This window comes from Elephas maximus, chromosome 8 (genome assembly GCF_024166365.1).
Source record: "Elephas maximus indicus isolate mEleMax1 chromosome 8, mEleMax1 primary haplotype, whole genome shotgun sequence".
NCBI lineage: Eukaryota > Metazoa > Chordata > Mammalia > Proboscidea > Elephantidae > Elephas > Elephas maximus.
Window position 1 is genome coordinate 100194585 of NC_064826.1, and position 18411 is coordinate 100212995.

General features: G+C 37.2%; 2 gene segments (V, D, J or C); both read right to left on the reverse strand.

Moving 5' to 3' along the window:
- LOC126081592 (T-cell receptor gamma chain C region C10.5-like) overlaps positions 1–18411 on the reverse strand; it is a 74459-nt gene that overhangs the window by 15506 nt on the left and 40542 nt on the right.
- LOC126081802 (T-cell receptor gamma chain V region V108B-like) lies at positions 13774–14548 on the reverse strand. The segment is given in 3 exon segments: positions 13774–13916; positions 14042–14373; positions 14470–14548. Coding segments are annotated over 3 exon segments (507 nt in total).

Sequence of the window (18411 nt, forward strand, 5' to 3'; positions counted from 1 at the left end):
CTGAAATGAACTCAATTAATGCTAATTTTGGTGATAGCACTGATAAAAGATAGAGCAAAGACCAGCCCAGGGGCAAGGATGAGAAGGCAGGAGGGAACCCGGAAGCTGCGCAAATGGAAATGGAAAAACCAAGGTCAAGAAGGGGAGAGTGTTGACACATTGTGGAGTTGGGAATCAATGTCACAAAAGAATGTGTGTTATTAACTGTTCAATGAGAAACTAATTTACTCTGTAAACCTTCATCTAAAGCACAGTAAAAAAAAAAAGAGAGAGAGAAAGAGCAAACACATTTAACATGTATAATTACTGATTGAGGCTAAAATCACAGTAGTTTGTGATTAAGTTATCCATTTATATATTAACAGGATAAATGAAAAAAAACTTTTCTATTATTTTGTGAGAGGGTAATTATTTCTCAGAATAAAATATTCAGTGACAATATCCTACAGGAACTTTAAGACATTTACTCAGCCCCTGAGATGACTTAGAAAGTTGCTCTAAGAGAGATGTTTCAAACACACATTGAGGAGCCTGAACAAAATTTTTAATAAAATGTGAGGGGGAAAAAAAAAGCACTATTTCTCAACTGATATTTGTTTTGATGTGATTTCTAACTTTGTAGGTATAATCCAATTCAGAAATTAATATTAAAAGTAGACCTTTGTTTTTATCCCTGTAATTTTAAATATTTAAATTGGAAAAAATCCTTATTTTACTTACAAATATTTCTGTTGGAAAGTGAAGGTTCACCTTAGATTCAGGAAGCTGATATTTGAGATAATAAATAGTATATTCTAATTGTTTTTAGAAACAAGTAACCACAAGTCTTAGAAATAGAATTTTTCAAATAGTGACCGTTTGTTCTTAAGTGAAATATAGGCCAGATGGTAGCTAATATATTCGTCTGGCTTCTGAGTTCAGAAAGAACTCTAGGAGGTAGTAATTTAAATTTTGGAGAAGGAATTAATATTATTATCACCTACCAAGTGCCAGACATTGTGTTTGGTAATTCCCACATTCGATTTAATTTAATTGTCACAACATCCACTTGAGATAGATAATCTTCATTATGTTCATTTTACAGAACAAGTAGAACTCAGTAGTTCAAAATTTGCTCAGTTACTGAATTATGTTACGGACATTTGGAAAATGTGTTCAGAAAGTAGTGTGAAGTAAAAAAAAGCCAGATAGGTTATTGTGTATCTACTATGATCCTAGTTTTGTAAAACAAACAAAAATATGTGTAGATAAAAAGATCAGATGGAAATGTATTGAAGTGTTAGCAGTGATAAATGCAATACCAGATGTTAATTTTTTTCAATTTTTCTATAATGAGCAAATACTATGTTTATAATTTCAATAAAGCAATAACCAGTGAATCCAAATTTCCTTGCTAAAGGAAGGTTGCACAGGAAGTGATATAACCAGGAGCCCTATTCCAGAATCAAAGTCCCTACTTTCCCCTGCCCCACACACTCCCATTATTTATTGGTTATTCTTGGAATCAAATAAAAATGTGTTTATAAACCTTTCATCTCAGAAATATCAAAGGGACATAACATCTCCATCCTTTTGGGATCCGTGGCTGTTCTAAGTCCCTTGTTAAATTCGTTGTTAATGCCCTGTGGGCTAGGTCAGTGTACACTGCCTCTTTAGAAACTGGACCAAGTCACCCACCTCTCCAGTGATCCTGCCATGATTCATGACCAAAATGGAACTAAATCTAAGAATTCTAAAGCCAGTACCAGGACCCTACCCTGCAGCACCTGCATTACCTGTCTCCTCAGTCAGTTTACAACGCAGAATTTAAATGCATTTGAATTTCTAATGCAATATTTAAAGAAAATTTACCTGTAATGAGCTTGGTGCCAAGACCAAACACACTGGCTCTCTTGCCATACACTTGCCCACTATCTGAAAACCGTTTCTAGAAATCTCACTTTGTGCCTCTTTTAAAATAGCTCCTATATTTATTTTAATTTTTATATAAATATATAAAAATTGGCCCTGCTAACATTTGACAAAGACAAAGCTCAAACAAAATCACATTAGATCTGAGTGTAACTGAGAATGTAGGTAGTGACCCCACTCAGCCTGGAAAGCTCGGGTTATGTTTGTTGTCTTGAATTTCATATGTTGGAGAGGCTCATTTTACCACCCCCCCGGCTTTTTTTTTATTAATCATTTTGCTTGAATCTTCTAAATCGAATCCTTTAAAGACTTTTTCATTTATAAAGCCATTTCTTTGCCAGGAGTGTAATAACATTCAAAGTTAATTAATATATGCGTAATTTTCTAAGAGAAATAATAATGGGAATCATATACGTGAGTACTTAATAAATGCACATTCAATATCAGTTACAGGAATTTTGTGATTTAGATGTATGGAGGGTGAACATCTGAATTGATTCTAGAGTAACTTCTTTGTAGTACCCTAGATGAGAGTACCTAGATGAGCTCTTAGAGAGTATGAATTCTCACTGAGCTATTCTTCGTTGAAAGCCAGCTCTTTTTCATTTTAAAACACCTTTACAGCTTCTAGAACATTGAATAAAAATCCTGTGCTTCTCATAAGAGAATCCTGTTCTGTTGGTATTTCTTCAGCTGTCCCATCATGAACTGAGAGGCAGCCCTGAGTGATGAAGTTTAGTTTGTTGGTGTAGTACGGCTACTATTCTTTAGCCAGCTTCAACATTTCCAGCATACGTGATGCCAATACAGAAAGAAAACTGAGTGGAGTGTTGTCACAATGATTTGTCATTCTGTAGAAATACCCTAAGAATCACATTTTCAGTGATTAATGCATATTCAATATGACTTTCATGATCTTTCTTTGGGGGCAGCAATTTTAGTTCTTTGTTTAGAAGTAGAAGCATTCACACATGAGTAGTAACTAGTTACTAATTATTCCATTAAAGAATCTATTTAAAAGGTCATGGCACAGAAGAGTAAATATTAAGAATATAAAAGTGTGACTTAATATTTGTAATATCACATAATGGTTAAAATCATGGGCTTTGGAGTAAATAAATCTAGAATGGAATCCAAACTTTGCCACAGTAAATAGTTGTATGAACTTATGCAAGTAATAATTAACCAAACTTATCTAAACCTCAGTTTTCTCATCTGTAAAATAGGGACAAGAGTATCTCTTGCATAGGGTTGTTGAGGAATGAGAAAAGACACTGAAATTTTTAGTATGGTGTCTGGTGCTCAATAAATACTAGCTAATATTATTATTCATTTTAATGGAATGGCATTGGGCCATTTCCATCAAATTTTTCCACCAAACACAGCATGTATTTTAAAAGCAATAATTGCTACATAGATTAAGAAAGGGAAAGAGCTCATGAACCCAAGGCCTCCTAAGACTCTACCAGCTGCAGACTGAAGAACAGGAGGCCCAGTCCAGACAGTAGCTAGAATACCCATTTACTAGACTGGAAGCTTTTTGCAGGTTGGAACTGTGTCTTTTTCACCCTTTTATTCCCACCATTCAGCACAGACACTGTCTTCAAGAGATGTTTACTCAGAGATTGAATGAATTAATGAGGATGTAAAACCACGAAGACACTTTTCTTGGACTTAGAGCTGAAATGGTTCTTTGAGCTTACATATTCCACTGAACTGGCTCATCTCTAGGCCACATAACAAGAGTCACAATAGCACAACTTTGTCTGATCTCAGTCTATCCTTTAATAAGCTAGAGTAATAAGAAGTGGAACGTATTGGTGTTCTGTAGTCATTTAGTCTAAGAGGTAATTTTTATGCATTGCTGTTAGGGGTAAGATCAAAGCCAATAATACAGGTTTTGCAAATTATCAGGAGGAAGGAAAGTCATATTTTATCCAAAAATATAGAGAAGAGATAATAAAATACCATTTTGATTTCTCTCGCTTAAAAGATCTCCTTCAAGCAAAGTATTTTAAAATAGTAACTTACACCCATGACTTACAGACATGGTCCTCAAACATTTTAATTTCTAACCTGAGCCTATCTTTTCTGTAAATTCTAAAAGCACAGTTTCAATCTGCCTACAGAGAAGGAAAGGAAGAAACCATTTACAAATCAGTTGTGTTTCCATATCCAGTAGCTAGTAGTTGCAAAATTACTGTTCACACACTGAGGCCAAGAACATGGCAGTCAGGTCAGAATTGATCCTAACTTGTCTTTTCTAAAAACCAGCTATCAGTTGTTCATGATCAGAGCAAAAATAGAGGGGGAAAAAAAGTTACTTACCAAAAGGAGTAACTATGAGCTTTGTCCCTTCTCCAAAAATCTTGATCCATACTGTGCTATCACACCAGTTACAGCTTCTACAAAAATCTTAGCCTTCTCCTAAATTCATGATGTGAGCAGCAGTTAAAAAGTTCTGTATTGGCAATTTGACCCTCTAGGTTCTTTGGGAAATCTTTGAATATAGGCTTTGTGATATCTGATATTTTGTAAGTTTTTCTCAAATAAATTGATCCATATATGTTTTCCACTGAGGCAGTGAACATTGAAAAGCGCCCAGCAGAAGATGGAAAGGATAAGAGTTAGAGAACTTACAAAAGCAGTGTTCAGAAAATTAGGACTTTTTTTTTTTTTTTAAATTTCCGGGTGCACGATTATGTTGGAAACTGCTCAGAGATAACATCAAAGGAAGGGCCCTTCTGTTTTCACAAATACCAGACTGCTTTGCTGGCAATTTAGGGAGAGATTTCTGAAGGGTGGAATTTCTTCAGTAACTGAAAATGCAAATACACCTACACAAATATACTGAGAAAGCTGAACAAAGGTCTCCATTTTCAGTAAAGGCACTTTTACCATTTGCCAACATGTGTCTCTACCGGGGAAATGCCAAATGGAAGAGTAAGTTCTGGGATGAATATTTTTTGGGGACTAACAGAAGAAATTTGTAGAATTCTATCTCCTATAAAATAATGAATTCCTTGGTGAAGCTAGAAACTTGGGGAAAAAAATCCAGTTCTCCTGTATGTTGAAAGAAGCAGCCTCTAAAAGGTTGTTCTGTAATCCTCTGACATTCACTCACAACATGGGAAAATCCAATTGCAGGCATCAGTTGAATGTTCTCTGGATACAGATGAGGTGTCCAGCTGTAAGGCATGAGAGAGAACAGGGCCTAATGATCCACATATCCACCTAGACCCGTGTTGTCCTTAAGCCTCATGAACACACACTGTCTCTGTCCCTAGGAATAAAGGTATGAATATGGTTACCCTGGGCGTCTCTCTGGTCACAGTGACTCACAACCTCAAACCCAACTGGGGGGGATGAGAGGGCTGGATAAAAATTATGTTTGGAGAAGGTTTTTTTTCCAACTGGGAAATCCAAGTTACTATTACTAAGCTGTTAGATACTCTGCATCTATTGTAGAAGCAGATGATGCCCACTCAATCACTTTCTAAAACTTTGTCCTCTGTTTTTTCCTTATTCCGAGACCATGAGGAGAACTATCATGATCCTTGGGGGTTGTCTACATGTCAAGATCCATGACGTATTTAAAGAGTAAAATGCAAAAGAGTAAGTAATGAGTTATAAAATATCTTATTAGATATAGAGAAATGCTTAAGAGCCATACGAAGGAAATAGATTTTACTTGTGAGAATAAAGTATAAACTGAATAATTTGAGAGACATACAATATTCATGGAAGAAAAAATTCAATATCATAAAGATGCCAATCCCTTCTAAATTCACATGTATATTTACAGCAATTTCTGCCAGAATTCTAATTAGAAGTATAGCATTTCATTTTTTTGGTTGTATGGTGCAAGGGTTCGGGGTAAACTAACCAAGTTGATTTCAAATTCTATAAGGAAGATAGTTGAAAAATAATACTTTGAGAAGTAATAATGAACTGACATTTGACATAGTAGATTTTAACACTTATTACAAAGCTACTGACGTAATATGCTATTGATGTAAGTATAATAAAACAGATAAATAAAACATATGATTTGACATTTTTAAATTGTAGATTAAAATTTAAATTAAAAATCCTATAAAGATAAGAGCTAGAAACAATATTCAGGAGAATAATTATATGCACTGAGTAGAGGAACTTAAACTAGGGAGAGGGTAGGAAACACCTTATCTGAATACATTAACTTTTTTATTGTTGTAAAATAAAAATACAGACAACACAACATCTGCCAATTCAACATTTTTCACATGTACAATTTACTTACACCAGTTCCATCAATCATGTTGCCCAGCCATCACCAATATTCATTGCCAAATTTTTAGGAATGTGGACAGTTTTTTCTTTTTACAATAATTTCAAATGAATTTTTTTTTTTTTTTAAGAGTGAATAATGAGGACTTACTGAAGGTTTCATGGCACGATGAGACCTGTGGTTTAGGAAGATGAAACCATGAGCAGAAAGGAGGGTGGGGTGGCCAGAGAAGCAATTCTGATGAAACAAGTGTGTTGGAAAATAAGGGGAACCAGGGGTCTACATAATTGCAGTGACAAGTGACACTCGACGGCAGCGGGTTTTAGTGGGGAATGGGTATGAACAGAAGGGTCGATGCGAATAACATTAACAAGTTGACTAGAGTTTTAAAAGTATTCCCATGAGGTAAATCAAATTATCATCTCAGGATGATGAGGGTGAAGAAAAAAATGCTTTAGAACCAGAAAGACCAAGTTCACTCCTGGTGATGTATCCTTGGGCACACACTTCTCAGAGCTTCAGTTTCCTCATCTTAAATAAGTGGATGATAATACCTATTTCTCAGGTTTTTTGTAAGTCTCAAATGAGATAAATGAGTGTCTAGAATAGAGCCTGGGACATGCTAGGTGCACAGAATTGTTGATTTTCTTTTATCGTTGACGCACAAATTCAGGCACAAAACAAGTACTTTCTATGAAAGAATGGAAATACCTTAACTTACTAATAAAAACTAGTAAATTTACTTCTAACCCTGCTTTATGTCTACACACCCACACAATCCACTCCCCATTTTCTGAGGAAATCAACTGAGGCAACTTAAATCCTACTTCAACCAGGGTGAGGAATGAATAAATACACGTGTAAGTAGTAAATAATTTAGGTGAAATAAAGCACCAATTTCAACTGAATTGCTTGGATTTTTGCATGCCTTTTTCATGTTTCACAGTGATAACTTGCATAGGTAACAACTTCAACAAAATGTGGTAAACCATCAAGAGATATGAAGATACATCTCTAGTTTCATTTGAGATTTTGGTTGCCATCATGAAACAGATAATAATTTATACATTTTTTCACATTGGCTTATCTCTAGAAATTTTGAGGCTTTTAATAAAATCTGGCACATGAGTAAATTTCAGAGACGCTGATAAGAAAAATGGCTGAACTACTGTCTTAAACTGAATGTATTATCTGAAATCTACAAGAGATTAAAAAAAATCACATACTAACTTAATCTATGAACTACTAGCTTTCATAGGTATGGGAATCATGAAGACAGGACCATCTTTGAATTCTGCATACCACACCAAGAGAAATGAAAACATATATTCATAAAACGTTACTCATAATCACCAAAAACTGAAAACAATCTAAATGTTCTCCAACTGATAAATGGGTTAAAATGTGTTATGTCCATATAACGGAATATCACTCAGCAATTAAAAGGAACAAAATACAAGTACATGCTACTACATGGATGTTCCTCAAAATCACTGTGATAAATGAAAGTAGTCAGACACAATAAACTACATATGGTGCAGAAAAGGCAATTACAGAGATAGAATCAGATTAGTGGTTCCCTAGGGCTGAGATGGGAGTGGGGATTTACCACACATGGGCTTGAGGGAACTTTTCCAGTGATGGCAATGTTCTAAAAGCAGGTTGTGGTGATGGTTACAAAGCTATATAAATGTACAAGAAATTAATGAATTGTGCACTTACAGCACATGAATTTTATGCTATGTAAACTATAAATAATAATCATAAATAAGACAAGGATGTTTACTATCATTCTTACTATTTGAAATCACTCAGAACTGTTAGTTGGTACATTTAGTCAAGGGAAAATAAAATACATAAATAACAATTAAAATATAAAAAATATGTTAAATCATGAAAATTGAATTAAATTTAAGCTGACGGACAAAAAAGGACCAATATATAACAATTTCCAATTATCAAGGAAGAGCTCATTTGTGTATTTTAAAAATATGTGGTAAGAATCAAATCATTGTGGAATTTACATTCCATGATATGCTTAAAGGAAACCCTAGTGGTGTAGTGGTTAAGAGCTATAGCCATAGGCTATAACCAAAAGGTCAGCAGTTCAAATCCACCACACACTCCTTGGAAACTTTATGGGGCAATTCTGCTCTGTCCTATAGGGTCGCTATGAGTCAAAATCGACTCAACAGCAATAGGTTTGTTTTCTTTCTTTTTCTTTTTTTTGGTATGCTTGAAAGAATGCTGGAACTGTTTTATTTTAAAAATCAGTGTTTATAAAACAGTGAAAATTGAATCCTTTTCACCTATTTAAGACCCCTGCGTGGTGTAAATGGTTTGCGCTCAGTTGGTAACATGAACATTGAAATCACCCAGCTTCACTGTGGAAGAAAAGGCCTGGTGATATGTTTCAGTAAAGGTTGTTGTTAGGCGTTAGGTGCCATTGAGTCAGTTCCTACTCATAACAGCCACATGCACAAAAGATCGAAACTCACAATCTTTGAGCTCATTGTTGCAGCCACGGGGTCAATCTATCTTGTTGAGGGACTTCCTGTTTTTCATTGACCCTCTACTTTACCAAGCATGATGCCCTTCTCCAGGGACTAGTTCTTCCTAATAAACACGTCCAAACTACCTGAGTTGCAATATCTCCATCCTCATTTCTAAGGAACATTCTGACTGTACTTCTTCCAAGACAGACTTGATCATTCTTCTGGCAGTCCATGGTATATACAGTATTCTTCTCCAACACTGTATCTTCCTTATTCATTGTCCTGGTTTCACACGTATACAAGGCTATTGAAAAATACCCTGGCTTGGGTCAGGTGCACCTTAGTTCTCAATGTGTTATCTTTGCTTTTTAACACTTTAAAGAGGTCTTTTACAGCAGATTGCCCAATGCAATATGCCCTTTGATTTCTTGACTGCTGCTTTCATGGGCGCTGATTGTGGATCCAAGTAAAATGAAATCCTTGACAACTTCAATCTTTTCTCCATTTATCATGATGTTGCTTATTGGTCCAGTTGTGAGGACTTTTGTTTTCTCTGTGTTGAGGTGTAATCCATACTGAAGGAGGCAGTCTTTGGTTTTCATCAGTAAATGCATCAAGTCCTCTTTGCTCACAGCAAGCAAGGTTGTGTCATCTCATATTATACATTGTTAATGAGTCTTCTTCCAATTCTGATGTTGAGTTCTTCATATAGTCCAGCTTCTTGGATTATTTGCTCAGCATACAGATTGAATAAGTATGGTGAAAGATACAACCCTGATACACATTTTTCTGATTATAAACCATACAGTACCCCCTTTTTCTGTTCGAATGACTGCCTCTTGGTCTATGTACAGGTTCAGCATGAGCGTAATTAAGTGTCCTGGAATTCCCAGTAAAGATTACAGCCAAAAATTCCTTTGGAGCAGTTCTATTCTATAACACATAGGGTCATGATGAGTTGGAATCGACTTGATGGCAAAATGCACAAGACGGTACATATGTTTTTTTAAAATAGGAGGTTCTCAAGCAAAAATATTTAAAGGCCTTCATTCTAAATCAGTGTTTGGAAGTCTCTAGTCTTTCAGCAAGTTCTCATAGTCTGCACAAACACCACCTAGAGTACGTTTTTGCATTGCCACCAAGTCAATTCCAACTTGTAGCGACTCTGTAGGATGGAGTTCAACTACCTCATCGGGTTTCCAAGGCTGTCATCTTTACAAAAGCAGGCTGCCACATCTTTCTCCTGAGGAGCAACTGGTGGGTTTGAACTGCTGAACTCCCGATTAGCAGCCAAGTGCTTAATAAGTGCACGACGAGTGCTCCTTATCAGCAAGAGTAGATGAGTTAAAAATATTTCCAAAGATTTTGTACTGGAACCTGGGACCTCTTCCAGACTCTGGACCCAGTGAGTTTTGCTGGCTTACTCCCTTCACCAGGAGTCCCTTGGTGGTTCAAATGGTTAACATGCTCGACTGCTAACTGGAAGGTTGGAGGTTGGAATCCACCCAGAAAAGAGGCACCTCAAAAAAGGCCTGGAGATCTATTTCCTCAACAACAGCCATTGAAAACCCTACAGAACACAGTTCTATTCTGAAATACGTGGGGTCACCATGAACCAGAGTCGACTTAACAGCAACTGACTTGGTTTGGTTTTTGGACTTCCTTCCCCCACCTGCTCTCCTTCCACTGCCAGTTCTCTGCTGGCCCTGCCACACGAAGAACTATAACGCCTGTTGCTGTTCCTGCTAAGTGTTGTTGGGTCGGTTACAACTCACGGCGACTCTAGGTACAGCAGAACGAAACACTGCCAGGTCCTGCATCATCCTCACAATCGTTGTTGTGCTTGAGCCCATTATTGAAGCCGCTGTGTCAATTCATCTCATTGAGGGTCTTCCTCTTTTTTGCTGACCCTCTACTTTACCAAGCGTGATGTCCTTCTCCAGGGACTGACCCCTCCTGATAACATGTCCAAAGTATGTGAGACATAGTCTCGTTATCTTTGTTTCTAAGGAGCAACCAGATAGTATTTCTTTCGAGAAAGATTTTTTCGTCCTTTTGGCAGTCCACGATAAATTCAGTATTCTTTACCTACACCATAATTCAAAGGCATCAGTTCTTCTTTGATCTTCCTTATTCATTGTTCAGCTTTCCCATACGTATGAGGCGATTGAAAACATCATGGCTTGTTTCAGGTGCACCTTAGTCCTCAAGGTGACATCTTTCCTTTTCACTACTTTAAAGAGGTCTTTTGCAGCAGATTTGCCCAATGTTATGCATCCTTTGATTTCTTGACTCTTGCTTCTAGGGGAGTTGATTGTGGATCCAAGTAAAATGAAATCCTTGACAATTTCAATCTTTTTTAAGTTTAGCATGATTTAACTTATTGGTTCATTTGTGAAGATTTGTGTTTTCTTTATGTTGAGGTGTAACCCATTCTGAAGGCTGTGGTCTTTGAACTTATTGAGTCAGTGCTTCAAGTCAACTTCACTTTCAGCAAGCAAGGTTGTGTCATCTGCATAATATAATGTAGGTTGCTAATGAGTCTTCCTCCAATCCTGATGCCCTGTTCTTCATATAGTCCAGTTTCTCAGGTTATTTGTTCAGCATACAGACTGAATAGGCATGGTGAAAGGATACAACCCTGACACACACCTTTCCTGACTTTAAAACATGCAGTGTCCCCTTATTCTGTTAGAATGACTGTCTCTTGATCTATATACAGGTTCCTCATGAAAACAATTAAGTGTTCTGGAATTCCCATTCATGGCAAAGTTATCCATAATTTGTTATGATCCACACAGTTGAATGCTTTTGCATAATCAATAAATCACAGGTAAACATCTTTATGGTATCCCCTGCTTTCAGTCATGATCCATCTGACATCAGCAATATTTATCATTCCACATCCTCTTCTGAATCCAACTTGAATTTCTGGCAGTTTCCTGTCAATGTGCTGCAGCGACAGCTTTTGAATGATCTTCAGCAAAATTTTACTTTCATGTGATATTAATGATATCATTTGATAATTTCTGTGTTCAGTTGGATCACTTTTTCTTGGAATAGGCAAAAATATGGATCTCTTTCGGTTGGTTGGCCAGGTAGCTGTTCTTTCCAAATTTCTCGGCACAGACAAGTGAGCACTTCCAGTGGTGCATCCGTTTTTTGAAACATTTCAAATGGTATTACATCAATTTTTGGAGCCTCGTTTTTCACCAAAGCCTTCAGTGTAGCTTGGATTTCTTCCTTCAGTACCATCTGTTCCTGATCATATGCTACCTCCTGAAATGGTTGAACATCAACCAATTCTTTTTAGTATAATGACTTGGTGTGTTCCTTCCATCTTCTTTTGATACTTCCTGCATCGTTTAATATTTTCCCTGTAGAATCCTTCAATATTACAACTCAAGGTTTGAATTTTTTCTTCAGTTCTTTCAGCTTGAACAATGTGGAGTACATTCTTTCCTTTTGGTTTTCTATCTCCAGGTCTTTGCTCATGCCATTATAATACTCTACTTTGTCTTCTAAAGCTGCCCTTTGAAAACTTCCATTCAGCTCTTTTACTTCATCATTTCTTCCTTTTGCTTTAGCTACTTAATGTTCAAAAGCCAGTTTCAGAGTCTCTTCTAACATCCATTTTGGTCTATTCTTTCTTTCTTGTCTTTTTAATGACCTCTTGCTTTCTTCATGTATGATGTCCCTGATGTCATTAAACAACTCGTATGGTCTTTGGCCATTGCTTTTCAATGTGTCAAATCTATTCTTGAGATTTTCTCTAAATTCTCTAGTGCCTAATGGAAGGTAAATAATGACTTTTACACTCTGGCCCCTGGAGAGTAAGGCCTAGACCTTGCAAAGTTCCTAAGGTGGAAAAAACTTGTCATGTTTGAAGAACAGAAGAAACAAACCCATGGGGCTGAAGCCTAAGAGAGCAATAAGGAGAGCAGAGTGAGGTGAGGTCGGCAAAGTTGGCAGGGGCTAACATAGGGCTTCATAGGTTGTGGAGTCTTTGGGTTTTATTCTTAGTGCAATGGAAGCTCATTAGAAAGTTTTAAGAGTTTATAATTATATATGTGTGTATATATATTTATATATATATAAATTTTTTATGTATATACTTAAAAGATATATTTTGTAATCATATATATATATATATATATGTATACAACTGAAATATAATTTGACTGTTAGGTGGACAATGAACTTTGAAGAGGCAAGAATGGAAATAAACAGACCAAGTAGCCCAATCTAGAAAAGACGGATTATGGTGACAGCAGTAGAAATATGAAGACATATTCTGAGTGTATTTTGGGGAGAAGAAGTAACAGGACATATCCTTGTTTTTTATGTTGCAAGTGAGATTTTGGCTTAAGCCACTGGTTAGATAGTGGTGCCATTTACTGAGGTAAGCGTTTTCAGGAGAAAACACTACAGGCTATAGGGATTTGTGTGAGGGAGTAGGATTGAAATCAATTATTTGACTACTCATTAGACTTCCAAGAAGAAAAGAATGCAGCTATATTGTACTGATGTAGGTATTGTTGTTGCTACTGTTGTTATTTGAAAGATGTGTCTGATAAGACCTTGGACAGAAAAAAGGCCTGCATCGTACTAAAAAGTAGGATGTAGGCAAGGGCTGTCAAACATTGAGTTAAGTGTGTAGCCATCCAGTCAAAACTGGTTCAAATTTCAGAGTAAAGAGGATGAAATTTGGGCCTTGGTTCTACAGGTCCTTCTGTATACCTTCTGGAAGTAGTACAGAGTTTACATGTACATTCACGCAGTGACCAACCCCTATCTCCTATATTCATGTGTTTGAGATGCAGGCCAGGGAAACTAGTTCAATTTTGGGGATTTCAGAACAGAAGGAAGGCTACACAACTGAAGAGGATTAAGTGGCTGAGGGAAAACAACATGAAGGCAGATGGAGCTGGAGTCCTTTTCTGCCAACCTTTATTCACTTTCCAAGTGTCACATGCTTTATGTGGTGGTCATATACTTTGCCTAAATATAAGACCTCATTGAGTTCTGGAGTCATTACTTATGAAGACAAGACATTATTGTTATATTTGTCTTTAGAAAGAAAGAAATAAGATTTTGCTAAAAGAAGTTCAACGTTGGCCACAAGAGAGGCAGGAAAAGACACTGAACCAGAAATCTGAAATGGAGAAGGGTAGCTCTACCTCTGTGATTAACTTGCTTTGGACAAGTCGTTTGTCATCTCTGGGCCCCAGCTTCCTCATCTGAAATGGGGGAAAAAAAAAAGAATGTTAGGCTAAATTTGTCCTAAGGTCTCTTTCTGTTCCCACAGCATATGATTAAGAACATTAAAGCAGGTCCAAGGTTATTACAGAGAAAGTTTTCGTACAGGTCCCTTCTGACTCTGTGGCATTGTGAGATCCCAGCAGGCACAGTAGTATGTGGCTTCATCTTCCTTAGTGACTTTATTTATTATCAGGTAAAAGACACCGTTCCCTTTCTCATCCATCTCCATGCGAGGATTGGGCTGGTCTTGCCTGTAATCCTTGGAGGAGCCATAAAGGATTCGTTTCAGGGGCTCCCCTTCTTTTTGTTGATACCAGTGCACAATGGCATTCTCCAAGGGAACTCCAGACAGTTTGCAACTTATGTGCACTGTTCTGTCTGGTCTTCTTGTAGAGGAGAGTTGATCCTGAGATAGTCTCATTTCGGTGTTTCCATCTGCAAAGTAAGGGAGAGAAATCAGAGGCACTTGGAAAGGCTGACCCTGGAGACAGTGCACAATGACAAGATAAGAAAGGAGAAAAATCAACTTACAAACCCAAGCCAAAGATACGAGGAAAATCCATAGGGACAGCATCGATAGCGAGTGGTCAGAATAGAGACTACCAGAGAGCGTGAATTGAGGCAAAGGAAGAAGAGTAGCTGTTACTCTGCAGAGACTGGGGGAGGAAAAGCTTTGCTTCAGAACCAATGAAAGTCCTTCATAGTAGGATTTGTTGCAGTTTTACTTTCATCATGTTTCAGTTATAAAGGAACTAACAAATTCCGGAAGACCTCAGCAAAACATCTACGTTATAATAATTCAATGTTAGTTCCCCTTCCACTTTTCTTTTATTTTTTTTAATAATTTTTATTGAGCTTTAAGTGAATGTTTACAAATTGTCAGTCTGTCACATATAAGCTTATATACACCTTACTCCATACTCCCACTTACTCTCCCCCTAATGAGTCAGCCCTTCCAGTCCATCCTTTCGTGACAATTTTGTCAGTTTCTAAAAAAAAAAAAATTTTTTTTTTTTCTACCTCCTATCTCCCCTCCAGACAGGAGATGCCAACACAGTCTCAAGTGTGCACCTGATACAAGTAGCTCACTCTTCATCAGCATCTCTCTCCTACCAATTGTCCAGTCCCTCCCATGTCTGATGAGTTGTCTTCGGGAATGGTTCCTGTCCTGGGCCAACAGAAGGTTTGGGGACCATGACTGCCAGGATTCTTCTAGTCTCAGTCAGACCATTAAGTCTGGTCTTTTTTTGAGAATTTGGGGTCTGCATCCCACTGATCTCCTGCTCCCTCAGGGGTTCTCTGTTGTGCTCCCTGTCAGGGCAGTCATCGGTTGTGGCCGGGCACCATCTAGTTCTCCTGGTCTCAGGATAATGTAAGTCTCTGGTTCATGTGGCCCGTTCTGTCTCTTGGGCTCATAGTTACCGTGTGACCTTGGTGTTCTTCATTCTCCTTTGATCCAGGTGGGTTGAGACTAATTGCTGCATCTTAGATGGCCGCTTGTTAGCATTTAAGACACCAGAGGCCACATTTCAAAGTGGATTGCAGAATGTTTTCATAATAGAATTATTTTGCCAATTGACTTAGAAGTGTCCCCTTAAGCCATAGTCCCCAAACCCCCGCCCTTGCTCCGCTGACCTTTGAAGCATTCGGTTTATCCTGGAAACTTCTTTGCTTTTGGTCCAGTCCAGTTGAGCTGACCTTCCGTGTATTGAGTATTGTCCTTCCCTTCACCTAAAGTAGTTCTTATCTACTAACTAATCAGTAAATAACCCTCTCCCACCCTCCCTCCCTCCCCACCTCGTAACCACAAAAGTGTGTGTTCTTCTCAGTTTATACTATTTCTCAAGATCTTATAATAGTGGTCTTATACAATATTTGTCCTTTTGCCTCTGACTAATTTCACTCAGCATAATGCCTTCCAGGTTCCTCCATGTTATGAAATGTTTCACAGATTCGTCACTGTTCTTTATCGATGGGTAGTATTCTACTGTGTGAATATACCACAGTTTATTTAACCATTCATCCGTTGATGGACACCTTGGTTGCTTCCAGCTTTTTGCTATTGTAGACAGAGCTGCAGTAAACATGGGTGTGCATATATCTGTTTGTGTGAAGGCTCTTATTTCTCTAGGGTATATTCTGAGGAGTGGGATTTCTGGGTTGTATGGTAGTTCTATTTCTAACTTTTTAATTTTTTTTTTTTTTTATGGTAGTTCTATTTCTAACTTTTTAAGAAAATGCCAGATAGATTTCCAAAGTGGTTATATCATTTTACATTCCCACCAGCAGTGTATAAGAGTTCCAATCTCTCCGCAGCCTCTCCAACATTTATTATTTTGTGTTTTTTGGATTAATGCCAGCCTTGTTGGAGTGAGATGGAATCTCATCCTAGTTTTAATTTGCTTTCTCTAATGGCTAATGATCGAGAGCATTTTCTCATGTATCTGTTAGCTGCCTGAATATCTTCTTTAGTGAAGTGTGTGTTCATATCCTTTGCCCACTTCTTGATTGGGTTGCTTGTCTTTTCCTGGTTGAGTTTTAATAGAATCATATAGATTTTAGAGATCAGGCGCTGGTGGGAGATGACATAACTGAAAATTCTTTCCCAATCTGTAGGTGGTCTTTTTACTCTTTTGGTGATGTCTTTAGATGAGAATAGGTGTTTGATTTTTAGGAGCTCCCAGTTATCTGGTTTCTCTTCGTCATTTTTGGTAATATTTTGTATTCTGTTTATGCCTTGAATTAGGGCTCCTAACGTTGTCCCTATTTTTTCTTCCATGATCTTTATCGTTTTAGTCTTTATGTTTAGGTCTTTGATCCACTTGGAGTTAGTTTTTGTGCATGGTGTGAGGTATGGGTCCTGTTTCATTTTTTTGCAAATGGATATCCAGTTATGCCAGTACTATTTGTTAAAAAGACTATCTTTTCCCCAATTAACTGACACCGGGCCTTTGTCAAATATCAGCTGCTCATATGTGGATGGATTTATATCTGGGTTCTCAATTCTGTTTCATTGGTCTATGTGCCTGTTGTTGTACCAGTACCAGGCTGTTTTGACTACTGTGGCTGTATAATAGGTTCTAAAATCAGGTAGAGTGAGGCCTCCCACTTTCTTCTTCTTTTTCAGTAATGCTTTACTTATCCGGGGCTTCTTTCCCTTCCCTATGAAGTTGGTGATTTGTTTCTCCATCACATTAAAAAAATGTCATTGGAATTTGGATCGGAAGTGCATTGTATGTATAGATGGCTTTTGGTAGAATAGACATTTTTACTGTGTTAAGTCTTCCTATCTATGAGCAAAGTATGTTTTTCCATTTATGTAGGTCCCTTTTACTTTCTTGCAGTAGTACTTTGTAGTTTTCTTTGTATAGGTCTTTTACATCTTTGGTAAGATTTATTCCCAAGTATTTTATCTTCTTGGGGGCTACTGTGAATGGTATTGATTTGGTGATTTCCTCTTCGATGTTCTTTTTGTTGATGTAGAGGAATCCAAGTGATTTTTGTATGTTTATCTTATAACCTGAGACTCTGCCAAACTCTTCTATTAGTTTCAGTAGTTTTCTGGAGGATTCCTTAGGGTTTTCTGTGTATAAGATCATGTCATCTGCAAATAGAGATAATTTTACTTCCTCCTTGCCAATCCGGATGCCCTTATTTCTTTGTCTAGCCTAATTGCTCTGGCTAGGACCTCTAGCACAATGTTGAATAAGAGCGGTGATAAAGGGCATCCTTGTCTGGTTCCCATTCTCAAGGGAAATGCTTTCAGTCTGTCTCCATTTAGAGTGATGTTGGCTGTTGGCTTTGGATAGATGCCCTTTATTATGCTGAGGAATTTTCCTGCAATTCCTATTTTGCTGAGAGTTTTTATCATGAATAGGTGTTGGACTTTGTCAAATGCCTTTTCTGCATCAATTGATAAGATCATGTGGTTTTTGTCTTTTGTTTTATTTATATGGTGGATTACATTATGGTTTTTCTAATAAACCAGCCTTGCATAAAAAAAAAAAATGCATACCTGGTATAAATCCCACTTTGTCGTGGTGGATTATTTTTTTGATATGTTGTTGAATTCTATTGGCTAGAATTTTGTTGAGGATTTTTGTATCTATATTCATGAGGGATATAGGTCTGTAATTTTCTTTTTTTGTGATGTCTTTTCCTGGTTTTGGTATCAGGGATATGGTGGCTTCATAGAATGAGTTAGGCAGTATTCCAACATTTTCTATGCTTTGAAATACCTTCAGTAGTAGTGGTGTTAACTTTTTTCTGAAAGTTTGGTAGAACTCTGCAGTAAAGCCGTCCTGGCCAGGGCTTTTTTTTTGTTGGGAGTTTTTTGATTACCGTTTCAATCTCTTTTTTTCTTATAGGTCTATTTAATTGTTTTACTTCTGATTGTGTTAGTTTAGGTAGGTAGTGTTTTTCTAGGAATTCATCCATTTCTTCTAGGTTTTCAAATTTGTTAGAGTACAATTT